The sequence below is a fragment of the Hydra vulgaris genome, chromosome 04 (genome assembly GCF_038396675.1).
Source record: "Hydra vulgaris chromosome 04, alternate assembly HydraT2T_AEP".
Lineage (NCBI taxonomy): Eukaryota > Metazoa > Cnidaria > Hydrozoa > Anthoathecata > Hydridae > Hydra > Hydra vulgaris.
In genome coordinates this window covers 24213131-24239488 of record NC_088923.1, presented here as the reverse complement: position 1 = coordinate 24239488, position 26358 = coordinate 24213131, and the positions used below count along the sequence as shown (strand labels likewise).

The 26358-nt window shown below is 29.1% G+C and overlaps 1 protein-coding gene across 1 annotated transcript in view; it reads left to right on the top strand.

Annotated features, from left to right (window-relative positions):
* Positions 1–25486, top strand: part of LOC136079676 (hydroxyacid-oxoacid transhydrogenase, mitochondrial-like) — a 48877-nt gene extending 23391 nt beyond the window's left edge. The window contains exons 7-14 of the mRNA XM_065795855.1: positions 12178–12198; positions 13074–13130; positions 13303–13408; positions 13679–13831; positions 14563–14661; positions 14887–14965; positions 15091–15187; positions 25168–25486. Of these exons, the coding sequence (XP_065651927.1) occupies positions 12178–12198; positions 13074–13130; positions 13303–13408; positions 13679–13831; positions 14563–14661; positions 14887–14965; positions 15091–15187; positions 25168–25412 (857 nt within the window). The 3' untranslated portion in view covers positions 25413–25486. The remainder of the gene's footprint in view (positions 1–12177; positions 12199–13073; positions 13131–13302; positions 13409–13678; positions 13832–14562; positions 14662–14886; positions 14966–15090; positions 15188–25167) is intronic.
* Positions 25487–26358: the final 872 nt, after the last annotated feature.

Sequence of the window (26358 nt, the reverse complement as noted above, 5' to 3'; positions counted from 1 at the left end):
TCCAAGTTTCAGTGAGTAAAAAAATATCTACAGAATGACTTTGCACTATATCATGAATAATAGCAGATTTTTTTATAGCAGATTGAACATTTTGTATACCCAAGTTTAATGTAGAGGATCTTTTAATTTTTATATGTAAATTATGCTGATTTGATTTCAATCCATTTGAGTTTACCTGATCGTATACCCCAATAATCTTTTTTACCATTGTGCACATTGTATCATTGCCTCCCATTTGTTCCCTTAACTTCATGAGCAAGTGCTGCGTTTCTAGTATTACTAACTTTTCTGAGTTCACTGTCAAACAATCTCTCGTTTGCAGTTTTGTCTTTGTTAATAAAGATATTTTTGAAGTTGGTATTATCATTTAACTTTTTGGAATTTTGAATTCAAAAATTTTGAGGTTCTTTTTCTCCAATTCAACTAAGATGAGGTTAGGTGGTCCTTCTGGTCTTTTAGTATTTTTAGTTAGTCAAATTATTCTTTTTGTATTTGTTATTGAAAAATCTGGTTTTATTGCTTTTAGTAAGGTTTCCATGGTTTTTTTTATCATTTTCTTCATTAATTTGTTTGTCTAAAGTAGTTTGATCAGCTACCCCACTTATAATGATGTTGTTTTCAATTCTTTTTTTATTATTAAATTCGTTTGTAATTTTTGCCACTTCAGTTTCTTTTGGTTTTGATTGATTTTGCTGAATTGATGTTGCTTGTGCATATGTGAATATTGTTGTTGGTTTATTTGATGTTGCTATTGAGTCATTTATCTTTTCATCTTCAAGAATTTAAAGTCATTTTAAAAGGTCAGAAACGATATATGATATTTTGGCACACCATTTGTGCATATTTTTGGTAACTTCAGCAGATGCACTAGGAATTGTTGGCCAATTTGGCTCTTTTAAGCATTCATAGTTGAACTCCATATTTATTTATTTTTATATATATATTTTTTATAAATATATAAGAGGGATACCACGCTGAATAAAAGTGGATTACCTCTTGATGTCTTTTGTAGGAGGGTTACCACCCTGAATAACAGTGGATTACTTCCTTAGTATATATATTAATCTTATTACTCAGGGACTAAAAAGTTTCAGTATGTGTTTTTTTTCGTTTTATATATTATATGTTTATATATAAATTAGAAGAAAATCACTTAACAAAAATTTTTCATTTAACACTGTTTCATCAATAAATACACATCATAAATCTTTATTGATGAAACACAGTGTTAAATGAAAAATTTTTGTTATGTTATTTTCTACAAATTTATTTTTTCTCTGTTCTGGAGAACATCGAGCACTCTTTTTTATAGAATGCGTTTTAAAACTGTATAATTATATATATTTATCTATATCTAAAAATGTATATATATATATATATATATATATATATATATATATATATATATATATATATATATATATATATATATATATATTTATCTATATCTTCATATATATATAAAAATGCCAAAAAACATGTTTTTTTGACTTAAAAAACATGTTTTTTTGCAACTCTTATCATCATCATCATTATCATTTATAATTCCTACAAGTATCTTTAGAAAACTTGTTTGTGGTTATAATCGCAACCAAACCCTAATTGATCTTGCAATCTTTATCTGTTTGATTGCGAATATAATAAAAAATATTGAATTATATATATAAAAGTGTTTTCGATTGATTAAATAATAAAAACATTTTAATATTGCTTGTGTACGCTTGTGTACGCATTGGTTTGTTTACAAATACATTTTTTGTAATATTTTTGTATAACAAATTTAATTGCTTTCTTATACTATATTTGTGAATTAATTGATTTGTATGTTATTTTGATAGCTTTTTGTAATAAGGGGCCATCCATAAAGGACGCCATACAAATAGGGAGGGGGGGAGGGAGTCATTAGATAAGGACATCACTTTATATAATTTTTTTTATCTAAACATGTGTTTTTATGAAGTTAATGTAAGGGAATGTTAAGCTTTTATTTATCGTAATATAGGAAAAAAATTTGTGTTGATATTTGTTTAAATTTTATTTTTGTATATATAAATATATTGAATATATTATAATTAAATATATATTGCTCAACCCTTGGTAGTTTCTCCTATCATTTATATCATTAGTTGATAGCTACAGGTTTTCGTGCTAATTCTTTTTGCAAAATTCGTCCCCAAGGACTTAGTGTTGATATCATTTATGATTTTTAAATAGAGTTTTACAAATATTTTTCCGAAGGGAATTGCTTGTGTAGCAATTAATAATGATTGTCTAAAGCAAATTACAAATGATTGTCCAAAGGGAATTGGTTGTGCAGCAATCATTACATAAAGCATATTTTTTATTATTTTTTCAATGTGTGGCAAAAGTGTCAAAGATCATTGTTGTCTGTATGTTAAAAGATGGATAAAAATAGTCTTCTAAATTCGCTTATAAAATCTTACAATAATGCTCATCCGTTTGAGAAAAAACCCGATAGTCAAAAAAAAGTCCATAAAATATGGAATCAGATCAAGGAAAAGCAAGATTTGGAGGTTCAAGTAAAGACTTTGATCCAAAAGTATACCTCAATGGTCTTGAAATAAAAAGGTTCTTCAATGTTATTTTGGGCCCATCAAACAACCAAGCAATCTGTTCCTTACCATGCCAGTTCTTCCTCTTTAGAGTTCCAGCTTTTTTTAGATCCATTTATTGAGCCATTAGATGTCGTTGATACCACGTCAGATGCCTCTCTGACATGGTATCAACGTCAGAGAGGCATCTGACGTGGATTGGCAAATCCACGTCAGATGCCTCTCTGACGTTGTTTGGCAAAATTAACAAAAATCAAGGGCTGAAAAGAAAACTGTCATGAATCAGGTAATATTTATCGCATCATATAATAATAAGTTACAATAACAATATTGTAAAAAATGAACATTAATTACTTGTATACTTATTTGGTACTGTAGGTGTTCGATAACCACCCATAAGTGAAAAAAGCTCTTAAAGTATGTGATGGAATCGGTCGCCCTACTATTGAGATAGAACTATCTGAGATATTGCGTGTCATTATTCAACTTACTGAACATGGATCTGCTGCCCACGAGAAAGGACAATCTGAAGTGTATAGGATGAGAGTACAACTTTAGATAATAAATAATTTTAATGGACTAGATTAGGTCTCAATATAACTTTTCATCCTCTGACTTTTTACTGATTATTTTTTAATTACTTTTAAAGAGCCTCAAATCGTTGGGTGAGCTTGGTGCTGAGCTCGAAAAGAGAGGTTACAATCTTAGCAGAAGTGCTTTATATATATATTTTGCTGCCAAAACTCATTTGCTGCCAAAACTCGTTTGCTGCAAATGAGTTTTGGCAGCAAAATATCTCACGTGTCTCTTTCCTTCGAAGAAAAGAGACACGTGTGAACGTGTCTCTTTTCTTTGAAGGAAAGAGACACGTTCACACAGTTCCAGTTAAGTTGATGAGGGCTCAAAATGACCTCCATTCAAGTCACATGGATGGTCCATTTTGTACAGCAACTATAAAGAATGTGGAAGAAGTTGCTCTTTTTTGGGCCCCAAGGATGTGTGCTTTATAAGTCAAGATGATAACGCTCGGATCCCTATTGGAATCACCGCGGCTAACAAACAAGCTCATATAATGATGCATATGGAATATCAAGTTTCTCTTCCTGATCATGATTGGGTTATTGCTGCATAGCACAAATTCATCCCGTCCGTCTATGCAGGCATTGCAATCAAACCAGATGGGCTTGGAAAATCTGACACAGTTTCCTATTTCGGTCCCACTTATGTTGCTATTCGATCTGGTAGGCATTCATCATCAACAGCGTATGCTCACGGATTGGAATTTGAACAACTTTTGACTCTGCCAGAGTTTTATTCTATCACAAAAGATCCTTTGACTAAGTTGGTCAAGCCAGTGGTTGTCTTAAGTGTTGATGATGGACCAGATGAAAATCTACGATACGCTAAAGTCATCGAAACTGGTATAGCCTTCTTTTTCAAATTTTTTAATGCGATCTATCAATACAGTTATGTTTCTTCTAATTTAAATATCTATTTTGTTTACAGCAATTCATCATTTCCTTACAAATAATTTGGATATCTTATCATGACGAATGCGCCAGTATGGAGTGCTTTCAATTGAACCGAATGAAGGATGGCCCCACTGAGTAAAGAGTTGGCGGGATTGATCCTACCTCATGATCATGATGGACCTCATCTAGACTCTAAAGGTATTCAAATTCATTTGGGTTATTCCATATGAAATCACCTAGTTTTTTAAAAGTGCCCCAGGGTACCACCTCAAATTTGCTTCATATTTTGACCACCCACAGCTTTTATGAAAAAAACACAATCCTGAAAATTTCAGCTTGATTGACCAAACCGTTCAAAAGTTATAATTGAATTAATTTTGACCAAAATCGGAAAAATTTGAGTATCTGGAGCTTACAATAGATTTTTTTGATTTTTACCAGATCATAACTTTTTAAATAAAATAGATGATCACCTGAAATATTTTAGGGTAATAATTTTTCACCCAAATTATTTATTTTTGTAAGCGTTTTTGACTGATTTTAAACAGTTTTGGAGTTCTTGTACCTCAAAGTTGCTAAATAACACAATATTAGAAAAAAGTTTGGAAACTTTAATGTGCTACAGTCCAATACCAACAGACAAGCTGTGCCAATTTTTTGTTACTTTTGTGTACTTAGAGTAACCACTTGTGGAAAAAATTAAAGTTGTGTGTTAAAAGTTATTTTAGCACTTGCAGCAGCCTGTTAAAATTTCACTTTTTTTAAAAAATACGATAAATTACATTAACTTTATAGGCATAGAAAGTAGCGTAGACAGTTAAAATAAATTGTGAAACATTTTACTGGCAAAGTTCTATATATAGACAATCACCAAAAAAAAATTAAAGACCTATACTCTATCTTATGACATGATTTTAGCATTTTGAGTGCAATGTTTTTTTAGTTTAAAAAGATACCTATTAGCGCAAGTTATATTATATTTCAAAAAAATAAAAAATGTTGAAAGAAGAAGTGTATATACACATGAAACACAAATACACTAGTTTCTTTATATCTGGTTTAATTAACTCATAATAGTTTTGTAATCATTATTAGCAAGTTTGTAGTCACTAGTACTTCTATCCTTACTGGATGAGGCGCTTATTTGACATATAACTTTGTCAAATTGAACCCAACATTGACTTGATTGTGCATCATTAGTCCATTTTAAATTTAACTTTTTTTTTTTTTAGATTATTCACCTCCCCAAGGCCCGAGGGGGGCCACTACAGTCGAGGAGGCTACTCATTTTTTTTTTTTTTTTTAGTTGTTATTCGTGGTGCAACCCTCTCTCAACCCTATAACTCCGAAACATGAACCTTGCCGAGCAAGGCCGCTGCGCGGAGAAACTAAGTTGAGCTTGTTTCTATGTATGAATTTTACATTAACATCTTGGTTTTCATTACAAATCTCAAGTACAAGTCCTATGTACCATTCATCATTGTAAAAGCATGCAATGTATTTACCAGGTTTGAAGGATCTTTTTTTGCCAAGTTAATATTATTCAGCAAATGGGTTTTATTGACAGTATCACTAGATATTCTCCGTAAAAATAATTTCTCTCCACCTGGTAAAAACTGTGATAGCTTCTTAAGCCTGGGACTGTTCTCCTCTTTTCATATCGTTTCTTTAGGTTAAAATAAGTTTCATGATTATTGATATTATCACTTGAAATGTAAAATAATTTAACACCTTTAATGTTTTTTTCAGCCCATGTAAACAGTTCATTTTGTGTGGGAATCTAGTTTGCATTTGCTGCTCGTAGACTCGCTTTTGCTGCTTCTCTTTTTATAGTTCTTCCTATTCCATCACATAGACTTTTGCCATGGGATGTAGCAAAGATGTGGTGCTCAGTATTTATATTGTGATCTTCAAGATGGTGCATGTGTTGATTTAATGTTATTTTTGCCTCTGATAAGTAGGAGGATTGTGCTTCTTTGATAAAGTGGTGGTGACAAAGATCATACAAAGTTTCACTTAGAGTTTCAATAAACTCAATAATGCTTGTTTGGACACCCATTATTTGTATATGATATGATCATCAAAATCAAAATCATTATTTTCAAACACATTTTCCAAGTAAGTTTATTTAAATTTACTTTACCAGGGGAATTGGAACATAGATGGAATATGCAGCTTCGACTATATATATTACAAACTCATACTTTCATCAAATCTTTGTAATATATTAAATGGGCCTTTGGAAAAGCAATACACATCAACTTAGTTTTTTGTTGATGAAAACATACGCAAACTGAGCTACTTCCACTACTGTCAACTGTAATACACCACTTTGGCCTTAGTTCACAGAGCTTGCTGAATCCAACTTTGTGTTTAGGGTATAACTTCTTAAACTCAAGATAAAGTTCCTTTAATTGAACTAATATTAAATGTTTTTGTTTATGAACTTTTACATTACTTGCACAGAAACAAAGTCTTTTTTTCCTGGACATTGTGAACTCTTTGGGTTCATAAATTTCAATGACTTTTTGTTTAACAATATCTTCCTAAGGCTGTCCTATTTTAGCCTCAGGTTTAGCAAGTATTCCTTTTTCATTTTTTCAACTTTCAAGCTTTTTTAAAGATGTTCTGAAAATGTTTTGCAAGTTTTTTCAATTGACCAACTATCAGAAGTTAGTATTAGTAGTTGAACTTTTTCTTCCTTCAAACTTATTTTCATTTTATTTTTTATTGCATCTAACAGTTTGTCTAAATCATTACAGTTTATACATTTTTGCTCTTTTTCTGACACTTTATCTTTTGGGTCTATATCCAATGCTGACACTACTAGGTTTGTCATACTTGTTGCAAATTTTTTAGCTTTTTGCTTTCCATATCCTAATTTTTCGCGTCTTCTTACATTTTTCAGTGGAGATATTTCCTATAAAGACACACTCTTATTAAGAATTGTCTTATCAATGTTTGAACAACTCAAATCTTCTTCAGCAGCTTCATCTTGACTACTTTCTGTAATTTTTTCAACTTTGAACTCATTCATACAGTTAGTAAAAACTTTTTGACCAGGTTTGATCTTAAGTTGATTTGCTATTGATATTTTAACTTTACACAATCCCTTGATAATTTTTTTCTTGTGGACATTAAATTGATCACAACAGTATTTTTGAAGTGTTTCATATCTAGAAATATAGGCTTTTTTCATGGTGAAAACATATCTCCTCATTTGGTTCGAAAGTGTATCCTATCCTTTGCATTAAAACTTTAATATCAGTATCTTTTAGTCTTGTTCTTCCTACCATTCTACAATATGACATTTTATCACAATCTTCATTTAAAACTCTTCCCACACAACATTTCTCTGACATTTTTTACTAATCTGAAAATATTAAAGTTAAACATGTAACATCTAAAAATAAATTTTTTTATATTTTTCCGGTAATAAAATTGTAAAAATGAAATCTCAAGTATAAATGTGATTAAAACTGTCTAAAATGCAACCAGTAAACTATTTCTTCATATAACTATTTTTGCATACACAAAACTTTTACTTTTTGATTCTTGCAATATTAACAATTAAAATAATAAAATCCAGAAAATATTGTGCAGATTTAGATTTTAATACAAACTCTTGAAGCAATTGTGAAGCAATTGAAACCATGTGAAAATTACATCATTATAATTATATTATATGCATAAAATTTAACAAATTTATAATTATAAAATCACATCAAATAAATTAGGTTAAGACACTGATAATTTTATTTTATGAAAAACTGATTATATTTATTTAGGGAAAAAAATAAAATATACACTTAAGTCATAGGGCTACAATCATGCCATGTCTTTAATTTTTTTTTGGTGATTGTCTATATATAGAACTTTGCCAGTAAAAAGTTTCACAATTTATTTTTAACTGTCTACGCTACTTTCTATGCCTACAAAGTTAATGTAATTTATCGTATTTTTTTAAAAAAGTGAAATTTTAACAGGCTGCTGCAAGTGCTAAAATAACTTTTAACATACAACTTTAATTTTTTCCACAAGTGGTTACTCTAAGTACACAAAAGTAACTAAAAATTTGCACAGCTTGTCTGCTGGTATTGAACTGTAGCGCATTAAAGTTTCCAAAACTTTTTCTAATATTATGTTATTTAGCATTTTATTTATAGTTTATTATTTTAATTATAATTTTATTTAGTGGATCTTCTTTTGGAGAAACAGAACTTTGAATTTGTTGGAAAGAGCTGTGCCTCGGTCTTTTCAGGTCTGATGATTGACCAGTTTTCAATGGTGGCCGAGTATATCGATCCAGACAAAAAGACGGAGCTCGGTGTCCGTCATCTCTTATCAAAGGATCAGGGCTGGTTTGCCTCTCATGTACCCACCAGTCAATATTTCACGCAAATTGTGAAATGCGAAGATCCAGATATTGCGCTTTGAAAAGGAGCTCTTACTTCCATGTTATTCCTGGTCGATTTCTCCCTCCACCTATTCCAATCAGCCAGTAAGAAGATGACTTGAAAGCTGTATCCATTTCAGAGGTCGCCAGCAAGAATCGTTTTCCTTCTGTATTTTTTCTTATTGCTTCCAATATTCCGAGCACCATTTCTCGATCATTGAAATCATTCAAAACTCCTTACAATCTGTTTTGTCCCTCTGTGCAATCAAGTTTGTCTCAGAAAATCTGCAAGCACTGTAACTTTGCCTCCCAAGTCATGTTCAAAAAGCATGTCAACTTTACTCATTCCAATGTTATTAACCGAATGGCTATTACTCTTTTGCAAGTCAGGCCTGTTTGCATTGCCGCCAAGCGCAAAAGAGAGTTAATGGCCGTAGTTGCAATAGAAGAGAACGCAGCCTCTGCTGAATGGTTCGATGAGGACGAAATCAAAATGGAGGGCCTTCGTATTCTGAATGATTCAACTATTTCAGATAAATGGGACTGCTCTTTTCTAATCATATCAATTGACGATCACTTAAAAAATCCTTGGATAGATGATGAGTGAGGCAAGTTCCCATGATACACTTTGATTAAATTTAATGTCACATATTTGTCATATTAAATTTAATATAAAATTTAATGTCACATAAGTAAATTAATGTCACATATTAAATTTAATGTCGCATAAGTAATATTAAATAAATTTTTTTTTTTCAGAAAGACAAAAGAATAAAAACAAACGTGGAAATACCTAATCAGATTCTGAATGATATTTATAGGGAGAAGGGGGGGGGGGGGGGGTTAAATTTTATTTTTTCATTTTTAAGTTGGGGGGGGGGTATAAAAAAAAAGGACAATTGGTGACAAAGGGGGGAAGGGGGTCAAAAAATGCCTAATGGTGATGTTCTTTATGGACGGCCCCTAATCGCAGATTAATATGAAAAGGCAATTTTATAGTTTTATTTTGGTTTTTCTGCATCTATAATAAAAACATTTTAAAAATAAATAAAGTTAATAATAGATTCCTAAAAATGATAAATAAGTTGATAAACTGTGATAATTACTTCATAAGTATTGAAAGCCTCATGAGTATTTTTTCTTTCCAACAGACAAACGTGTTAAACAAAAAAATTGACAAAAAAGGCAAGACAAACAAGATTAAACAAATAAGACAAGACAAACATTGGAACTGTTGTTAATTTGTTCAAATACCTTCAGCTTTTTCTGTTTGTTTCATTTGCTGAAATATATAACACAATTTAAAAATACCTTTAAATAAAATGTGAATTATTTAATAATTCTATACCTTATATTATATTATACTTATATTATTAAATAATTCTTCATTTTCTTTATCATAACATTTTTCAGCAAATAACCAAAGTTTATTTTTTCATTGTTGTAAACTAAAGTTTTTATGAGTTGCTAAATAAGCAGGAATTGTCAGTTAATGAATGTGTATTTCAATACACAATTTTTCTACTGTTGATATCTAGATGTACATAAAATAGTTTGTAATATTTATAAGTTGACATCTTTGTACATATAATAATTTGTAATATTTATAATTTATATACAAATATTAAAAACACTCTACTAGTTTCAAAACAATGTTTTGAAACTACTTAAAAGTAGTTTGAAAACATGGTTTTTAAACTACTTTTAAGTAGTTTCTAAACATTGTTTTTATACTTAATAAAAGTAGTTTCTAAACATAGTTTCAAAACTAGTTTCAAGTAGTTTCAAAATTGTCATCAACAGGTTGTAATAATATAGTTAATTTAATTTAATATTCTACTGCATTAGCTGCAAAAAAAGTAAGAATGATGGAAAAGCTTGCAAAAACAACAATCCAAAAGAAGAATCTAAAGGGAAACCCCTTTAAAAAACAATTCTTCAAGAAACATCATAATATGATTCAAGTTTCAAGTTTCAACCAATGATACATATAATGATGACAATGGATTTAATGACAGCAATACTAATACTTTTGATATGTCAGAGGGAAGAATTATATTTGTAAAAGTCTATGGATATGGTATCAAGTTAAAGCAATTTGGTTGTAACTTTACACCAAAAGTTGCTAAAAAATCTGAAGGTGGTCATCAAATAGAGTTACAAAACGAAAATCCCATTAATAAGAACTAATGAAGAATCTGCATTTATCACCTATACCAATGCTTGCATTGCTACTTCCTACAGACAAAAGTTATCATTTTAGCGATACAGTATATTTCAGTTGCACTTTGGATGAGAACCAAATGCAATAATTTAAAACTAAATGAATCATCATGATTGAAATTGTGTATTTATTTATTTGATGTCCATAATCTCCCCTATTCATGTTAGAAGTTACCCTGCACACGAGTTGACTTTGAACTTTTGGCTAGCATTTTTAAATTAGCTTTTAAACATTTAAATTCAAGAATTAAAAAGAAAGGTAAAAAATACTTTAATCATTGTAATTTGACAAAAATGTTTTTTACTTGAAAAATGCAATAGTTAAAATTTTTTCATTGTAATTTGACAAAAATGTTTTTTACTTGAAAAATGCAGTAATTAAATAAGCCATTTATGAACAGTTTTTAAATAAGTAGTTATTAAATGGTTAAAGTAAAAACTGTTCGAATTTTCCTCAGTCTCCCTTTTAGCTTTAAGCAATTAACAAATTAAGATTTTTAATTTGTTTTGTTTCAATGAGAGTATCTGTAAAAATTGCAATTTGCTTTAGATTGCAAACATTATCATTCTTTTTGACAAAATGGTTTTAGTAGTTCATTTTTAGTTAAAGTTGCTTTATGATTAAAATATAATAGTTTTTTAAATATAATAGTTTTTTTAAATATAATAATTTTTCTATTTTTAACTATTATTAACATTTTTTTCATCTGTTCAACTATATTTGTTCGACTATATTTGTTCAACTATATTTGTTCAACTATATTTGTTCAACTATATTTGTTCAACTATATTTGTTCAACTATATTTGTTCAACTATATTTGTTCAACTATATTTGTTCAACTATATTTGTTCAACTATATTTGTTCAACTATATTTGTTCAACTATATTTGTTCAACTATATTTGTTCAACTATATTTGTTCAACTATATTTGTTCAACTATATTTGCTCAACTATATTTTTTCAATTATATTTGTTCAACTATATTTGTTCAACTATATTTGTAAACCAGTCACATTTTAGATTCTCAATGTTTTGTAACATAATAGTAATATCTATAATTCACCATTAATAATGGCTTTTACACAATCCTATTAAAAAACTTTGGAGGTATATTGACTTAAAACTTGTTGGTAGAAAACCAACATTGACCATCTATTTACTTTAATTGATGAATCTTGGTATAACATTCCTCAATTGTTCTCAATAATTTAGTTGATTCGATGCCTTGTCACTGTGATGTTGTTTTAGGAAATGAACATGTCAACAAATAATATGTATTTTATTAAAACTATCCAATTAAAAAAAGTTTAGAAACATTTATGTTTTAAAGACTAAAAAAAAAATTTTTTTATTTATTTTACTTATTTTTTTATTACTCCAATAATTATTTATATAATTAATATTTATATTATTAATATTATTTATTATTTTTTTATTATTCTTTTACTGCTTTTTTCACATTTGTTTTATTTTTCAAAGATAAAATAATTTATGTTTTTTTTTTCCATAGTTCCAACAACTGCAGGAACAGGTATTTTATTTTTATATTATTATTTCTTTTTTTAATTTTTCAAGTTTTTTTATACATGTTTTCATGAAGGGTTCAAAGTTCTATTAACATTTTAAAACGCCTTGACTTAAGATTTTATAGTTTATAATTAAAAAAGTTTTAACAATAATAAGACATTCAAAATGTATAATAAATGTTTAATTAGCCACAATTTAAACACTTTATATATTTAATGATATTCACCTCCCTAAAGCTGAAAGGGCCACTATAGTGGAGGAGGCTATTTTTTTATTTTATTGTGGTTAGCAATGCCCTTACAAATCTTAAACTCAAACATTGATGAGAAAGGTTGCTGCACGGAGAAACAAATTGATTGCAGTATTGCCAGTACTACCAGGGACAAGTTCAGCATTGAACATGGAATTTGTTGATAACAAAACAAGTGTATTACACCACTACTACATTACATACCTTTAAAAAAACTAAATCTAAACGCTTTTTCAATGTTCATTATTCAATAATAGATGTTTAAAACATATTTAAATTTTGATGTTTAATAATTGTTCTAAACATTATTTTGGATTTCATTCTGAATAGATAATTGACCAAAACTAAACATTTTGACTAAATGCTCTTTCAACATTAAATAATTTCATGTAATTATTGGCACCACAGTTGGCTCTAGATAAAAGTTATTTATATTAGCTGTTTTAGATAAAAGTTTGGACTCCAGACTGATTTTTAATTTGTTGTATTTTTTTCTCGCATGTTGCTTCTTTATGGTAGTGGAGTTGATTAAATTAATTAATAAATTAAATAAATTTTTTTTAATATAAACTTGAGTGTGTGAGTTTTTCTTTCAAATAAATAAATCTTTTAAAAAACTTACATTCAAGGAAGTGAAACCACTGGTACAGCAGTATTTGATTACTCCCCACTTCATGCAAAGACTGGTATGACTTTTTTCTTAGATTATAATTATTTATTTCAAAAAATATTTTAAATGGATATTTTTTTGTCTGTATGCACTAATCTAAAACAAAAACATTTAAAAAAGAATAAAACTAAAGGTTGCACAAAGTTGGGTTTAATATTTTTTTATTTGTTTAAATATTTATTTGTTAGGTATTGCAAGTCGCGCTTTGCGACCTTTACTTGGAATTGTTGATCCTTTGCACACATTAACTATGCCATCTCGTGTGTGTGCTAACAGCGGGTTTGATGTATTTTGGTAAGTATATATGTTTGCTAAATATATCACTAACAGTAATCAGTAATCAAATTTACAACAAACAATAGTTAATCAATCGTTAATTCTGGTATATCAAAAAAAGATTTTTGTCTTTACAAGCAGTTTTTATTAAAAGAATTTAAAAAAATTTTTTCTTGATTTTTATGTCTTTTTTTTGCCCATTCTCCTTATAGATCCTTGTTAAGAAACTTGCAAGAAAGTCACTTTTTTAAGTGTTTTTTTTTTAATTTAAACTGTATTTTATTTCAGTCATGCTTTGGAATCTTATACTGCGATTCCTTATAATGAAAGAACACCTCGACCAGTTAACCCTATTTTGAGACCTGCATATCAAGGTAGCAATCCAATCAGTGATGTATGGTCAAAACATGCTTTAAAAATTACTGCAAAGTTCTTAAAAAGGTTACTCATAAAAATCTCTCTGTGTAAAATATTAAATGACAATATATGGACAAATATTTATGAATTATTTATGAAATATTTATATTGTATAGATATAAAAAGTTGATTGTTTTTGTTATCGTTAAATATAATTATATAATATATAATTATATAATTATACCAAAAGAGTAACAAAATACTAAAATACAAAAATACATAAATGTTTGAAAAATGACTTGAAAGGATATTGCTTTGTATTTAACCAATATTATTTTTAATTTTTTTACCAAAAAATGTTCAATAAATACCAAAGAATTAAAAAAAATTTAATCAAAAAATGTTCTTAACTTACTATAGGTTGTTTTTTTTTCTATGATTTTTTGATATGGGAATTTCAAACCAATTGGGATTTTATATGCAATTGGGATTTTATATGCAATTGGGATTTTATATGCAATTGGGATTTTATATGCAATTGGGATTTTATATGCACATTATATGCAGTGCCATCAGGTTGGCTAACACCCTGTTGTGGTAGCGCTCCTAAGTAGTCTTTCCAATTTTAGTGGTTTCTTTTGCCACAGGAAAGTGAACATGTAAAAAAAATATTCTCATTCATTTTTTCAAAAATAAACTTAGTTAATACTATTTTTTCTAATATGTCTTTTTACAGAAAAGTCTTTGAATCCAAATTATTTATAGCATTGCTCTGGATAAAAATATCTGATTTTATTTGTACTAATACTATATAGGGCTGTGGAAAATCCAGACGACTTTGAAGCAAGATCAGAAATGCACTTAGCTAGTGTTTTTGCTGGCATTGGATTTGGTAATGCCGGGTGTCATCTTTGGTAAAATTAGTTGATAAAATTAATTTAATTTGTTATAAATTTTATGTTGTTTATTTTTTGAGCATTTTTATATCTTTTTTTTTTTTTTCTGTTTGTTCATTATTTCTTTGTTATTCTTATTGTAGTAATTATTATTCTACTAATTTTCGAATATGGTAACAATCTGCAACTTTTCAAGTCTTCTATAAACCATAAGGCGTACTGTAAATATAATTTTTGTTTTAGTCATGGACTTTCTTATGCATTGTCTGGAATGGTGAAAAATTACAAAGCCAAAGATTACTACGTAGATCATCATTTAATTGTCAGTAATAACTTGCATAATTCAACAATTTTAAACTTTAATTATTCAAATACTATTTAAAATAAATTTAAAATAATACAATAAGTTATCTAAAAAAGTATTTTACTTTATTTTTTTAAATTTAGCCCCATGGTTTATCAGTGATTATTACTGCACCCGCTGTGTTTAATTTTACAGCTCCTGCTTGCCCAGAAAGACATTTAGAAGCTGCAGAAATACTTGGTATCCTTTATTTTATATTTTTATGCAAAAAAATCTTGCACATAGTTACATAAAAAAACATACAAAGAAATATAGTTTTGTAAACCAACAGATTATGGTCAAGTTTATTTTTCTCAGTCTCAAAAAGTGCACATACAAAGTATTTCAAAAAATCAGATAAAATATGTCTTTAGAAATAAATTAAACAAAAAAGATAAATTCTATATATATATATATATATATATATATATATATATATATATATATATACATATATATATATATACACATATACATGTATATATATATATATATATATATATATATATATATATATATATATATATATATATATATATATACACACATATATATACACATATATAAAAATATATTTTCATATATATATATATGTTTTTGCACCTTGTCTAAAAGAGAAAGGACATTATTTGAAAATCTGCTCCAGACATGGCAACAGTGTTTCATACAAAGATTGATTAGAGATTTATAGAGATAACAATTTAAATCTTGAGTGAGAAAGTGGGGAGCATGCTAAAGAGATGCAAACTTAGCAGGTACTAATTTTGCAATGGGTTTGATATATGGTTTCCAAGGAAGGTCAAAAGTAAGAGTTAATCCTAGAAGAGAAAGTGTAGATGACTAATTGAGTACATTACTGTTCATAAATATAGGAAGATTTAGATTATTGCAATAACAATTAGCATTTGATGTGCGACAGCTCAAGAGTATGTGCGACAGCTCAAGAGAACACTTCTGCAAGACTATAACAGGTATGTTGTCTGGACCACAAGCTGTAGAAGAATCTAAGCAGGAAATCAATTTAGATACAGAAGCTGGAGTAATATGAATGTCAATCGATCGATCAACCTGTTTGTTGGATATATTAGGAAGAACGCAACTAACGGAATCAAGAGATGATATTGATGAGAAGTTCTTAGTAAACAATTTAGCTTTATCTTTAGGTGTAGCGACAAAATCTGATCCATACAAGAGCAGTGTAATAACAGATTTGCCCTTGTTATAGATACTGTGGAAAATTTTTCAGAAGTCATGAGAAACTAATTTTTGAGATGCAATACAATATTTTGTGACCTGAAAATATCGGGCGCTAAATCTTTATAAAATAAAAACCTTTTTACAATGTTTTCTCGCAATATTGAACAGATGTCTGTTTTCGGGAGAATTGTTCGCTGTTAGGTATGAAAAATAATGTTTACAATCGGAAACTGCAACAGTAAAATGAGAAGAAAACCAAGAGGAAGAGTGAGGCTTGAATTAGAACTGTTGAGAGGGAAATCAAGATTTCCTTTTAGTCTGAATCCAAGGAGATGCTTAAGAAGCACATTTGTCAGCAGGAAGACAAAAGATTTTTACCGAAGGGCCTTCACGAAGAAAATCTAGGAAAGAGTCCCAGTCAGCTTTAATCTAGTTGTGAAAGGTACGATGATGAGGGGATTCTAATGATGAAGAAAAATGAGATAATAGTTTTAGAGAGATCAAACCATGATCAGAAGCGCCTAAGAATGAGTGTGGAGAAATTGAGCCCTGACTATGATCAGAAACAAGACATAAGTCAAATAGAAAAGGTAATATTGGATTTTATCAAAAGCGAGTTGTAAAGTTGACTATTTGTGTTAGTGATTGAGAATGGCAAAGGTTGTAGGACTTAACACCTGCAGAGTCACTGACACTAGAGCTGAGCCATTCAATGTGATGAGCATTAAAGTCACCAACAGTAACAATATTGGCTGAAATATAAAGAGAAAGTTGGAGAAAGTAGAGAGGTTGGTCAATTTGATCAGGAATAGCATCAAAAAGAGTGCAGCCTTGAGATGAAGGAGAGCGATATAGAACAAAGAGAAAGGCAATAGAATGAAGTGGTATTAAAAAATAGCACACAAAAGTATAGTCTGTGGTTTTAAACCTAGTTTCCCAACAAATAGGTTATGAATGTAGATGCCCAGGCCAAGCATGTGACTATTGGAGTCTATGAATTAAAGAAAGATAACCATCAATAGTAAGATCATAAGATGAGACTGCTAAACTCAAATTAGTCTAACAAAAAGCAAGATGGTCTGCTAAACTTTGCAAGAGATAAGACTCAAAAGAAAAAAAATACTTTGAAAACCAAGAATATTAAAGCATGATTTAAAGAACTTGGTGATTACCATGGTTTTTTGTGTTTTATAGTTTTTGGTACTTTTGTCTTATTTGTTAACATGTTTTTTAGATTAGTAAACATAGTAAACATGTTTTTTACAATAATTAATTACAACTTAAATGTATATATATATATATATATATATATATATATATATATATATATATATATATATATATATATATATATATATATATATATATATGTATATATATATATATTTAAACAACTTTAAAATGTATTCTACACAATAGAGTGCTCAATGTTCTTAAAAGAACAGAGAAATTATATATTAGTAGAAAATCACTTAACAAAAATTTTTTTCATTTTACACTGTGTTTTATCAACAAAGATTCATCAGAAATTTCTGATGAATCTTTGTTATATTATATATACATATATATATTTATATATATATATATTTATAATATATAATAATATATATATATATATACATATATATATATATATGAATATATATATATATATATATATATATATATGTATGTATGTATGTATGTATGTATGTATGTATGTATGTATGTATGTTTATTAGGGTGGCCTGTTTTCAGGGTCACATTTTATTTTGACTGCTTCTAGCATTTTTATGCTGCGTATTTGTGAGAAAATGAGATCTGTAAAGTTTTAGAGCTTTAACTTTATTTTTGTGACTACACAAGCCACCTTAAGTTTCAAAAATTATGATTTTTGGGTGAAAAAAGCCTATTTTTACAGTGCTTGTGTAGTCACAGTTTGAAAGATACAGGCTAAACTTATGTTGAACCATGTACTATTAACCCTCATTAGTTAGAAAAAAATTGGGAGCAGTTTGAATAAAACTGTTAGTTGGGTTTGAAGTGAGTTCAAAGATATGCAGTTGACACAATTTACCCATTTTTATGTGGTTTGACACAGTTGACAAAATCAAACAAAATACTGATATGATCATTATGAAATGGGTCTAAATCGATTTCCAAACCCTTTTCACACCTAATTAGACCAATGAAAACTCAAAATCGATTAAAATAAACTAATTATATGTTTAAATTTATTTATATATTATACTAGAGCTGTTTTAGCCACTAATTCTACAACATTAACATTTTATTTTCTTTCCACTACTCCCTTGGGGTCTTCCAGCCTTTCTTTCCTGATCCACTGCTAGGAGAAGATCTTGCCTCGGCTCTTCATCATGGCTTCTATGAACAAAGTCCTGTATAAGCTAAACATTCCTCTCTGCAGCATCATTAGTTACAGGAATTTTGGAGATAAAATCCTTGAACTTTGTGTAGCCAGACAATCTGTTCCACATACTAGGTGGAATCTTCATCCATTCAAGCTACTGGCTATCCATTTTTAAGATATTAAATATCAAAATTGATTCTGAATCAGGCAACCTGGGCCTCTCTCCTTTTTTATCAATGAAACCTGATACATTATCCTTCTTATACATAAGTTACAGCGGATCCTTTTTCTTTGAATCATTTATCATCAGGATTCTTTCACCAATTTCAGTCTTTTCCTCATCTGACACTCCAGTATCCAGTAAACTAAATGGGATCAAAGTTGGATGAAAATACCATGTATGGTTTGCAATGCTATCGAGACATTTGGCTGCAACATTAGGTCTGCTCTTCATGTATGACTTCTTCTCCCAGATTGCTTCTATGTCATGTCTTGGAGAAATTACAGTCTGAGACGAGGTTAAGAACCACTTTGCATAATGCAATGCTACAAATTCAGAGATGGCCTCAACTTCTCTTTTTGTAGAAGCTGTGGAAACAATATCTGTCATTTGGCTCAGAATTTGCAGCTTCATGTAATATATAGCCTGTGCCATAAACCTTGCATCATGAATTGCTGCAGGTTGTCGAACTGTCAGTTGATCAATCTCTGGGGATAAATAGAATTGAACAATTTCTGCAAACTCCCAATAAACACCTCTGGGTATTTGTCTTCATCCAACAACTTTGTGATGATTTCTAGGGATACTCTAGCAGCATTGTCAAGTTGTTGATTTACTCCATATTTGAATTTGCAAAGTTTTTGATCAATCTGAATAAGAGAAAACTCATCCAACAGTTTCTTGAAGATTTGATTATCTGGACCTGAGGTTGTCCTGAAGAGCTTTGCAACATTCTTAATATGACGCTCATAGACATGATGTCTGCAAGTAAGATGCATAACAGGTCTTCCAAGATAGATGTTTAACCTGGAATTTACTCCTTTTTCTTTACCTGTATTTGATGCAGTGGTGTCAAATACTAGACCTTTAATGTCTTTGAGTGAGTTTTCTTCTAAAATCTCAATAATCTTCTCAGTCTGACAAGCTCCAGTAGAATCAGTGACAGGAGGTCACTGATTCTACTGGAAAAAATGTTCTCCATCACAAGTTACACTCAATGCTAAGGGCTCTCTTTTGAGTTTCTTTCCATCAGTATACTCTTTGACTAGCTTTCCATCATGATGAAGAGTCTTGTTTGATCCAGCTTTTGCTTTTAAAGTTTCTCTGGCTTCCTCCGCTGTTTCCTTTATGACCTTTCTACCAATTCTGTGTATATTGGGTTTTGACATACCTTTACTGGAAAGTCCACTTGTATCAGCCATTGCCTTTTTACTTTACTGTAGATTTAGATGGTACTGCCCTAGATGCAGATATAAATAGTGCTGCTCTAGATATAGATACAGATGGTACTGCCCTAGATGTAGAGACAGATGGTACTGTCCTAGCAAAAAAAAATTTGACTCATTGTTGTAAGACAGTGCTTCTTTTTTCAGTCTCTTATTCCAATTTTTTTTAAACTGTTATGTGACTACTTATACAGTTAATTTAAATTCTTTGATGGTGTATCAGCCTGCTTTAAAATGTCAGAATGAGCTCTGATGCTTACATGTTTAACCTTCAAAATAAGGACAGTATCTCCTACTATGCCAGCTGATGTAGATGGCTGTAAATCTATCTCATCTTTACTCAAGTCTGTAGAATTAGAGGTGTCTGTTTCCTCTGAAGATATTTCTGTTTCACTTGAAGATGAAACCTGCAGCTGAGACTGATAACTCTGGTCATGATCTGCTCCAGACATTCTTACTCTTGCCTGTTGAGATCTTTGAGCAGAATAAATGTAGCTTTTATCTTTCTTCCCAATGTACATTTTCCTGCAACTTCTTTGATCATTTATGAAAATGATGTCTTCTGCCTTGTTTACCTGAGATCTTTTCTTATCTTTCTTTAATATTTGTATCACATCACTGGGCATAACAACAAAAAGAACAGGCACAATATTGTTATTGAAGATTATTCTCTTTTCTACTTCTTTAGTGTTTTGCCTTTTTTTGAAGAGAAATCAATTTTTTGTGCTTGGTTAGCAGTTCACTCATTTTCTTCTGTACTTTGTCCACTCTGGATGTTGGAATTTTTCATAAATAGCAGTGACCTTTTTAACCAAACACTGACAATTTTCCTCACAAATGAGCTTGAAATCATGAGAGAATCCACAGCAGAGAAGGGTGTTATCTTTGATCTTAGGATTTTCAGACTTTAAAAAATAAAAATGCTCCAAAATATCTTTGTTAGAAAGGAGTTGATTGTCATTCAATTGTCACTTATACTCTTAAAAAGAAATACTTCTTTCTTTTCTCTGGTTTTAGCTATACTGTTCAATTAAGTTTACTCTCTGCACTGGAGTCAAATAACAATTATAATAGACAGAAGCTTATAAAAGTGTCCTATCACTTACAGAATTATAAAGTATTCTTTCACTTAAAAAGATAAAGTTTCTCAAAGTTCCAATAATAGTGTTCTATCACTACTTTGTGATAGAACACTATTATTTAATAGTGTTTTATCACTACTACAAGCACTTTTGGTAATCCTTCAGTCAAGGATAAAATTATTATTTTGCTTTTAAAACGTTTTAGATGTTTTTGAGACAATGCAAGAAAGCAAACTGAAGGATTACTGTTGCAACTAATCCCCAGGCCCCACCCCTTGCCGAGGAAATGCATTGCTCTTAATAACCCCTCTACCCTACCCAAACCCCCAGGTCAGAATTTGCTCACCACATTTAGGTTGTAGTTTTCCCCCACCCCCTCCCTAATTTATATAACACGCAATATTACTAGCATTTTTACATATTTCAAATCTTGTCAGATCAGGAATGAATATTTTGGAAAAGTATACATAACTTTAACATTTTTCAACCGATTTTGGATTTTTGTTGGTCTAATTAGGTGTGAAAAGGGTTTGGAAATCGATTTAGATCCATTTCATAATGATTATATCTTTATTTTGTTTGATTTTGTCAACCGCGTCAAACCACATAAAAATGGGTAATTTGTGTCAGCTGCATATCTTTGAACTCACTTCAAACCCAACTAACGGTTTTATTCAAACTGCTCCCTATTTTTTTCTAACTAATGAGGGTTAATAGTACATGGTTCAACATAAGATTAGCCTGTATCTTTCAAACTGTGACTACACAAGCACTGTAAAAATAGGCTTTTTTCACCCAAAAATCATGATTTTTAAAACTAAAGGTGGCTTGTGTAGTCACAAAAATAAAGTTAGAGCTCTAAAACTTTACAGATCTCATTTTTTCACATATACGCAGCATAAAAATGCTAGAAGCAGTCAAAATAAAATGTGACCCTGAAAACAGGACACCCTAATATACACATATATATATATATATATATATATATATATATATATATATATTCATATATATATATATATATATATATATATATATATATATATATATATATATATATATATATATATATATATATGTGTGTGTGTGTGTATGTATATATACATATATATATATATATATATATATATATATATATATATATACATATATATATATATATATTTATATATATATATATATATATATATATATATATATATATATATATATATATATATATATATATATAATATTCCCAATTTTATATAAATAACTCCCAATTTTAATCATAAGAAGCAAAAATAAATACTTTTTCTTTAATGGAAAAAAGTTATATTTGAGCAAGATCAAAATAAAGCAAAACTAAAATAAATTAATTTAAATTAAACTTAAAATTTATTAAATTAATTTTAAATTCCATTTTGAAAATAAGTAAATCTAATTTAATCTTCTAAAGGTAAAATTGATCTTTGGGATCTTCTTGGAGCATGATATTTTTTTTCATCACCTTTTTTTCTTTTTTGACATTGTGTGCTACTTTGTTGATCCAGAATGGCCCACATGTGTTCAACTGGATTAAGATCTGGACTTTGAGCCAAGGTCGCTGCGGGGAGTAACGAGTTGAGCGCGATACTACCAGGGACATGGTGGGGATCAAACTCGGAGCCTCTTGCTTATGAAGCGAGCGCTCTACCACTACACCACTACCTCACTATCTTAACTGCCGTACTTTTTTTTATTATTTGATTTCACATCCCCTAGGCCATGAGGGCCATTACAGTCGAGAAAGCTACTTAGGTTGTGGTTACAACTCTCTCTAAACTCTATAATTTTAACAGTGTAAATTTTAAGCAGATATTTTTTTTTAATTTTTAATTTACCTCCCTAAGGTCATGAAGGCTACTACAGCCGAAGAAACTACTTTAGTTGTGGTTACAACCTTTTCTCAACTCTATAACTCTGAAATACAAATCTTGACAAATAAGGTTGCTGCATGGAGAAACAAGTTGATCGTAGTACTACCAGGGTGGTGGAGATCGAATATTTATAACATTATTTATCAAAATCTTTTTTTTTTCTGAAATAGCCAAATATAACCTAAAATTAAATTTTATTTTTTTGATTCATATATTTCTCTGACTGCAGGTAAGGTCTTTCAATTTTTTTTTTGTTTGTTTAATGAGAAGTTGCCAATGTTTGCTGTAATAGCACATTATTTTTAAAAACAAATTTTAATTAAATTATATAGAAAAGCAGAAGAAATATTCATTCTTACGATAAAAGCTCAATCCATCTGAACTTTGAGTAACTTGCTTAGCTGCTTTAAAGATATCAGCAGATTCAGAAAATAATCTGTCGCAGCTGCTGACAGATCTTATTTTTTTATCAAATAGAAGCTCCTCACCAGACCTAACTTTTGGTAGACTATTATTGTTTATAAACACAATATTGCTCATAATTTTATTTTTATTGATCTTTATTTAAAATACAGCATTTTTATTCCATTCCATCTTAACTTTTTTAGCAACATAATATACAAAAAAGTTTACATCAAATCAACAAAAAGATCAACATTAATGTTATCATGATAAATATTAAGTTTTGAATGTATTAATATTTCCAAATCACTAAAAATGTTTTTATGACATGGAGTAATATTTTAATTAAGTCATAAAAATCACGTCTGATCACACTCATTTTGACAGATATGGTTCAAACACTTCACAAAGTTAATTTTTCTCAGTATTAGTTAAAAAAATTAATTAAAATTTCTTAGACAAAAAACATTATATTTTAACGAAAAAAATCAGTCAAGAAAAAAAAAAAAAAAAATAGATATTTATTTAAATTAAAAATAAAAAAACATAAAAAACTAAATTTAAATAAACACAGAGTTTTGTCTATGACCAGAATTCATTGATGTCAACTGAGTTTTTAACTCAGATCAAACCAGAATTTACTTTCATATTGGTAAAAATTTATATTTTTTATAAAAATTGTTTAACAATAAATTCATTATTTTATCTCAAAAAGTCTATTAATATTGTGAAAGTAGAATATTGTGTGCTAGCATGGTTTGATTAGCGTTAGAGATTTCTCAGGCATTAAGAACAAGACATTGCTAAAGTAGGATACTTATAAAACTGGGTGTAAAAAATGACGATCCAAATGTTAGAACAAGTTTAAAGCTGCATTTAAAATCCCATTCCAAATAAATTTAAGATAAAATTGATCAAGGAGGTTCTACTTTTTGAATGTGAAACGATTATGAAAAAGAATAAATCTAAAATTTATTCTGGTTGCATACAAGGGGGCGCAGAGGAGGTGGGATGAATGGGACATTTTATCCAAGGCGCTGTAGACCAAGGAGTGCCATGTCAAAATAAAATTAAAAAAATATTTCTTAATACCGAAGTTCCATATGTAATTGAAAAAATATATTACTCTCGTTTTTTATCAGTACTTTTTTATTCAAAAAAAAAAAATTATATTTCATTATTTATGTTACTCTTTTAAATATAAATGTGTCTTAAAATTTGTCTTGTACGATTTTGTCTTCAATTTTTAACCTTTGTCAGAAATGTTTACGTTTTCTCGCTAAACATTGATAGTCAACAAGAAAAAATGCTTAATAGAGTTTAGAAAATTGTAATCCAATTGTTTGCTGTTTCCCTGTAAAGCACAGTTGTTGAATCGCAATTAAAAGAGAAATAGCAGACTTATTTTCTGAGTGATGGAAAAACAGCAGGCTGTTATTTGTGTTTTTGCTTTAATAAAAGTCTGTTTAATGTAGGAATTGTGACTTTAATTATTTTTTCAAAAAATCAACCAATTAAGTTAATTTAATTATATAGACCTAGTTTTTTTTTGGAAGGGGAGGGGGAGGGACAGGGGATTTCTACCTGTTTATAAGTCATTTTAAATAGAATCGCTCACTAAAAACCCAAGTTCTGTATTTAGAAAATTCATAGATTTTTTTGACAATTTTAGTAAGTTAGATCTTATATTAGTATTCACCCTAAGCCTAGCTAATGAGGAGGAGGGGGTGTTCGCTTTTTAAAATTTAATTATCAAATTTTTTTTAGTTTGTTTATTATTTTAACGTAAATGTTTTATATTTTTAGGAGTTGATATAAGTAATGCAAGAAGTTCAGATGCCGGTGCTATTCTTTCTGACGCGATTCGAAAATTTATGCATGAACTTAAAGTAGATAATGGAATTGCAAGTCTTGGTTATACTGCTGAAGATATACCGCGATTAGTCAGTGGCACAATTCCTCAAACACGGGTTACAAGGTTAGCTCCTGGTGGTGAACCTACTCCGGAGGAATACGCAATGATATATGAGCAATCTTTGACAATATATTAGCTTTTACAAATTATTTCTTTTCTAGCGTTGCTTTAGCGGTATTTTTTTTTTGAAATAGCAGATTTTTGTTTTTATGCTGATTTTTAACTAATGCTACATGTTTTTAAACTGCTTTTTTAATCATTCAATTTTCTGTAGCCTTGAGTTGTAGATGATAAAAGTTTTTCCTTTAAACTGAAAACTACGAATCAAATTAAAAGTCAAGTGAAAATTTTAAAAACTTTGTTTATCTTTATATGATTTTTAGTAAACGAAAAATTTTCTTCAATGCAAGTAAATCATAACATCTTTTTTAATAGCCGGATTTTAAAAATGTCATTCAACTGAACATCGACGCCTTATATTGCAGCATATACTTATAACAACTTATACTTTTTTATACTTCTTATACTTTCTTTGAAATCCTTAAAATATCTTTAAAATTTCTATTTTGCATTTGTTTGCAGCTACGTTCCTGCAACATTGCCTGGGTAAGTACTTACCAATCAAAACGAGATATATAAAAAACAAAATCTAATAGAATAGCCTTTTGCAATATCTACAGAATCCTTCAGTTTATGCTTAAAGTGAATAATGGTTTAATCCCAAAAGTCTTCAATAAATATTTCCAACTGATTGATCACAAATAACAATCCTATCCAAAACTAGAATATTCCAAAAACTACGAGACTATCTAAATGCTAAATATCAAGCAAAAAAAATTCGTTTTTCACGTGTAAAATAAAAACGACAAACTCTATAAAACATTTTTATTGCGTTGAAAAGCAACAGTTACTTGACCTTGTTTACTCTAATTGGGCTTATTTTCAAAACTCTTATATAAAAATTCTTTTAAAGTAAAAACTTTTTTTTGTTAAAGTTAATGATTAAAGTATCTTTATTCTTTCTTTATATTACTTGGTTTTAAATGTTTAAAAACTATTTTAAAAATGCTAGTCAAATGTCC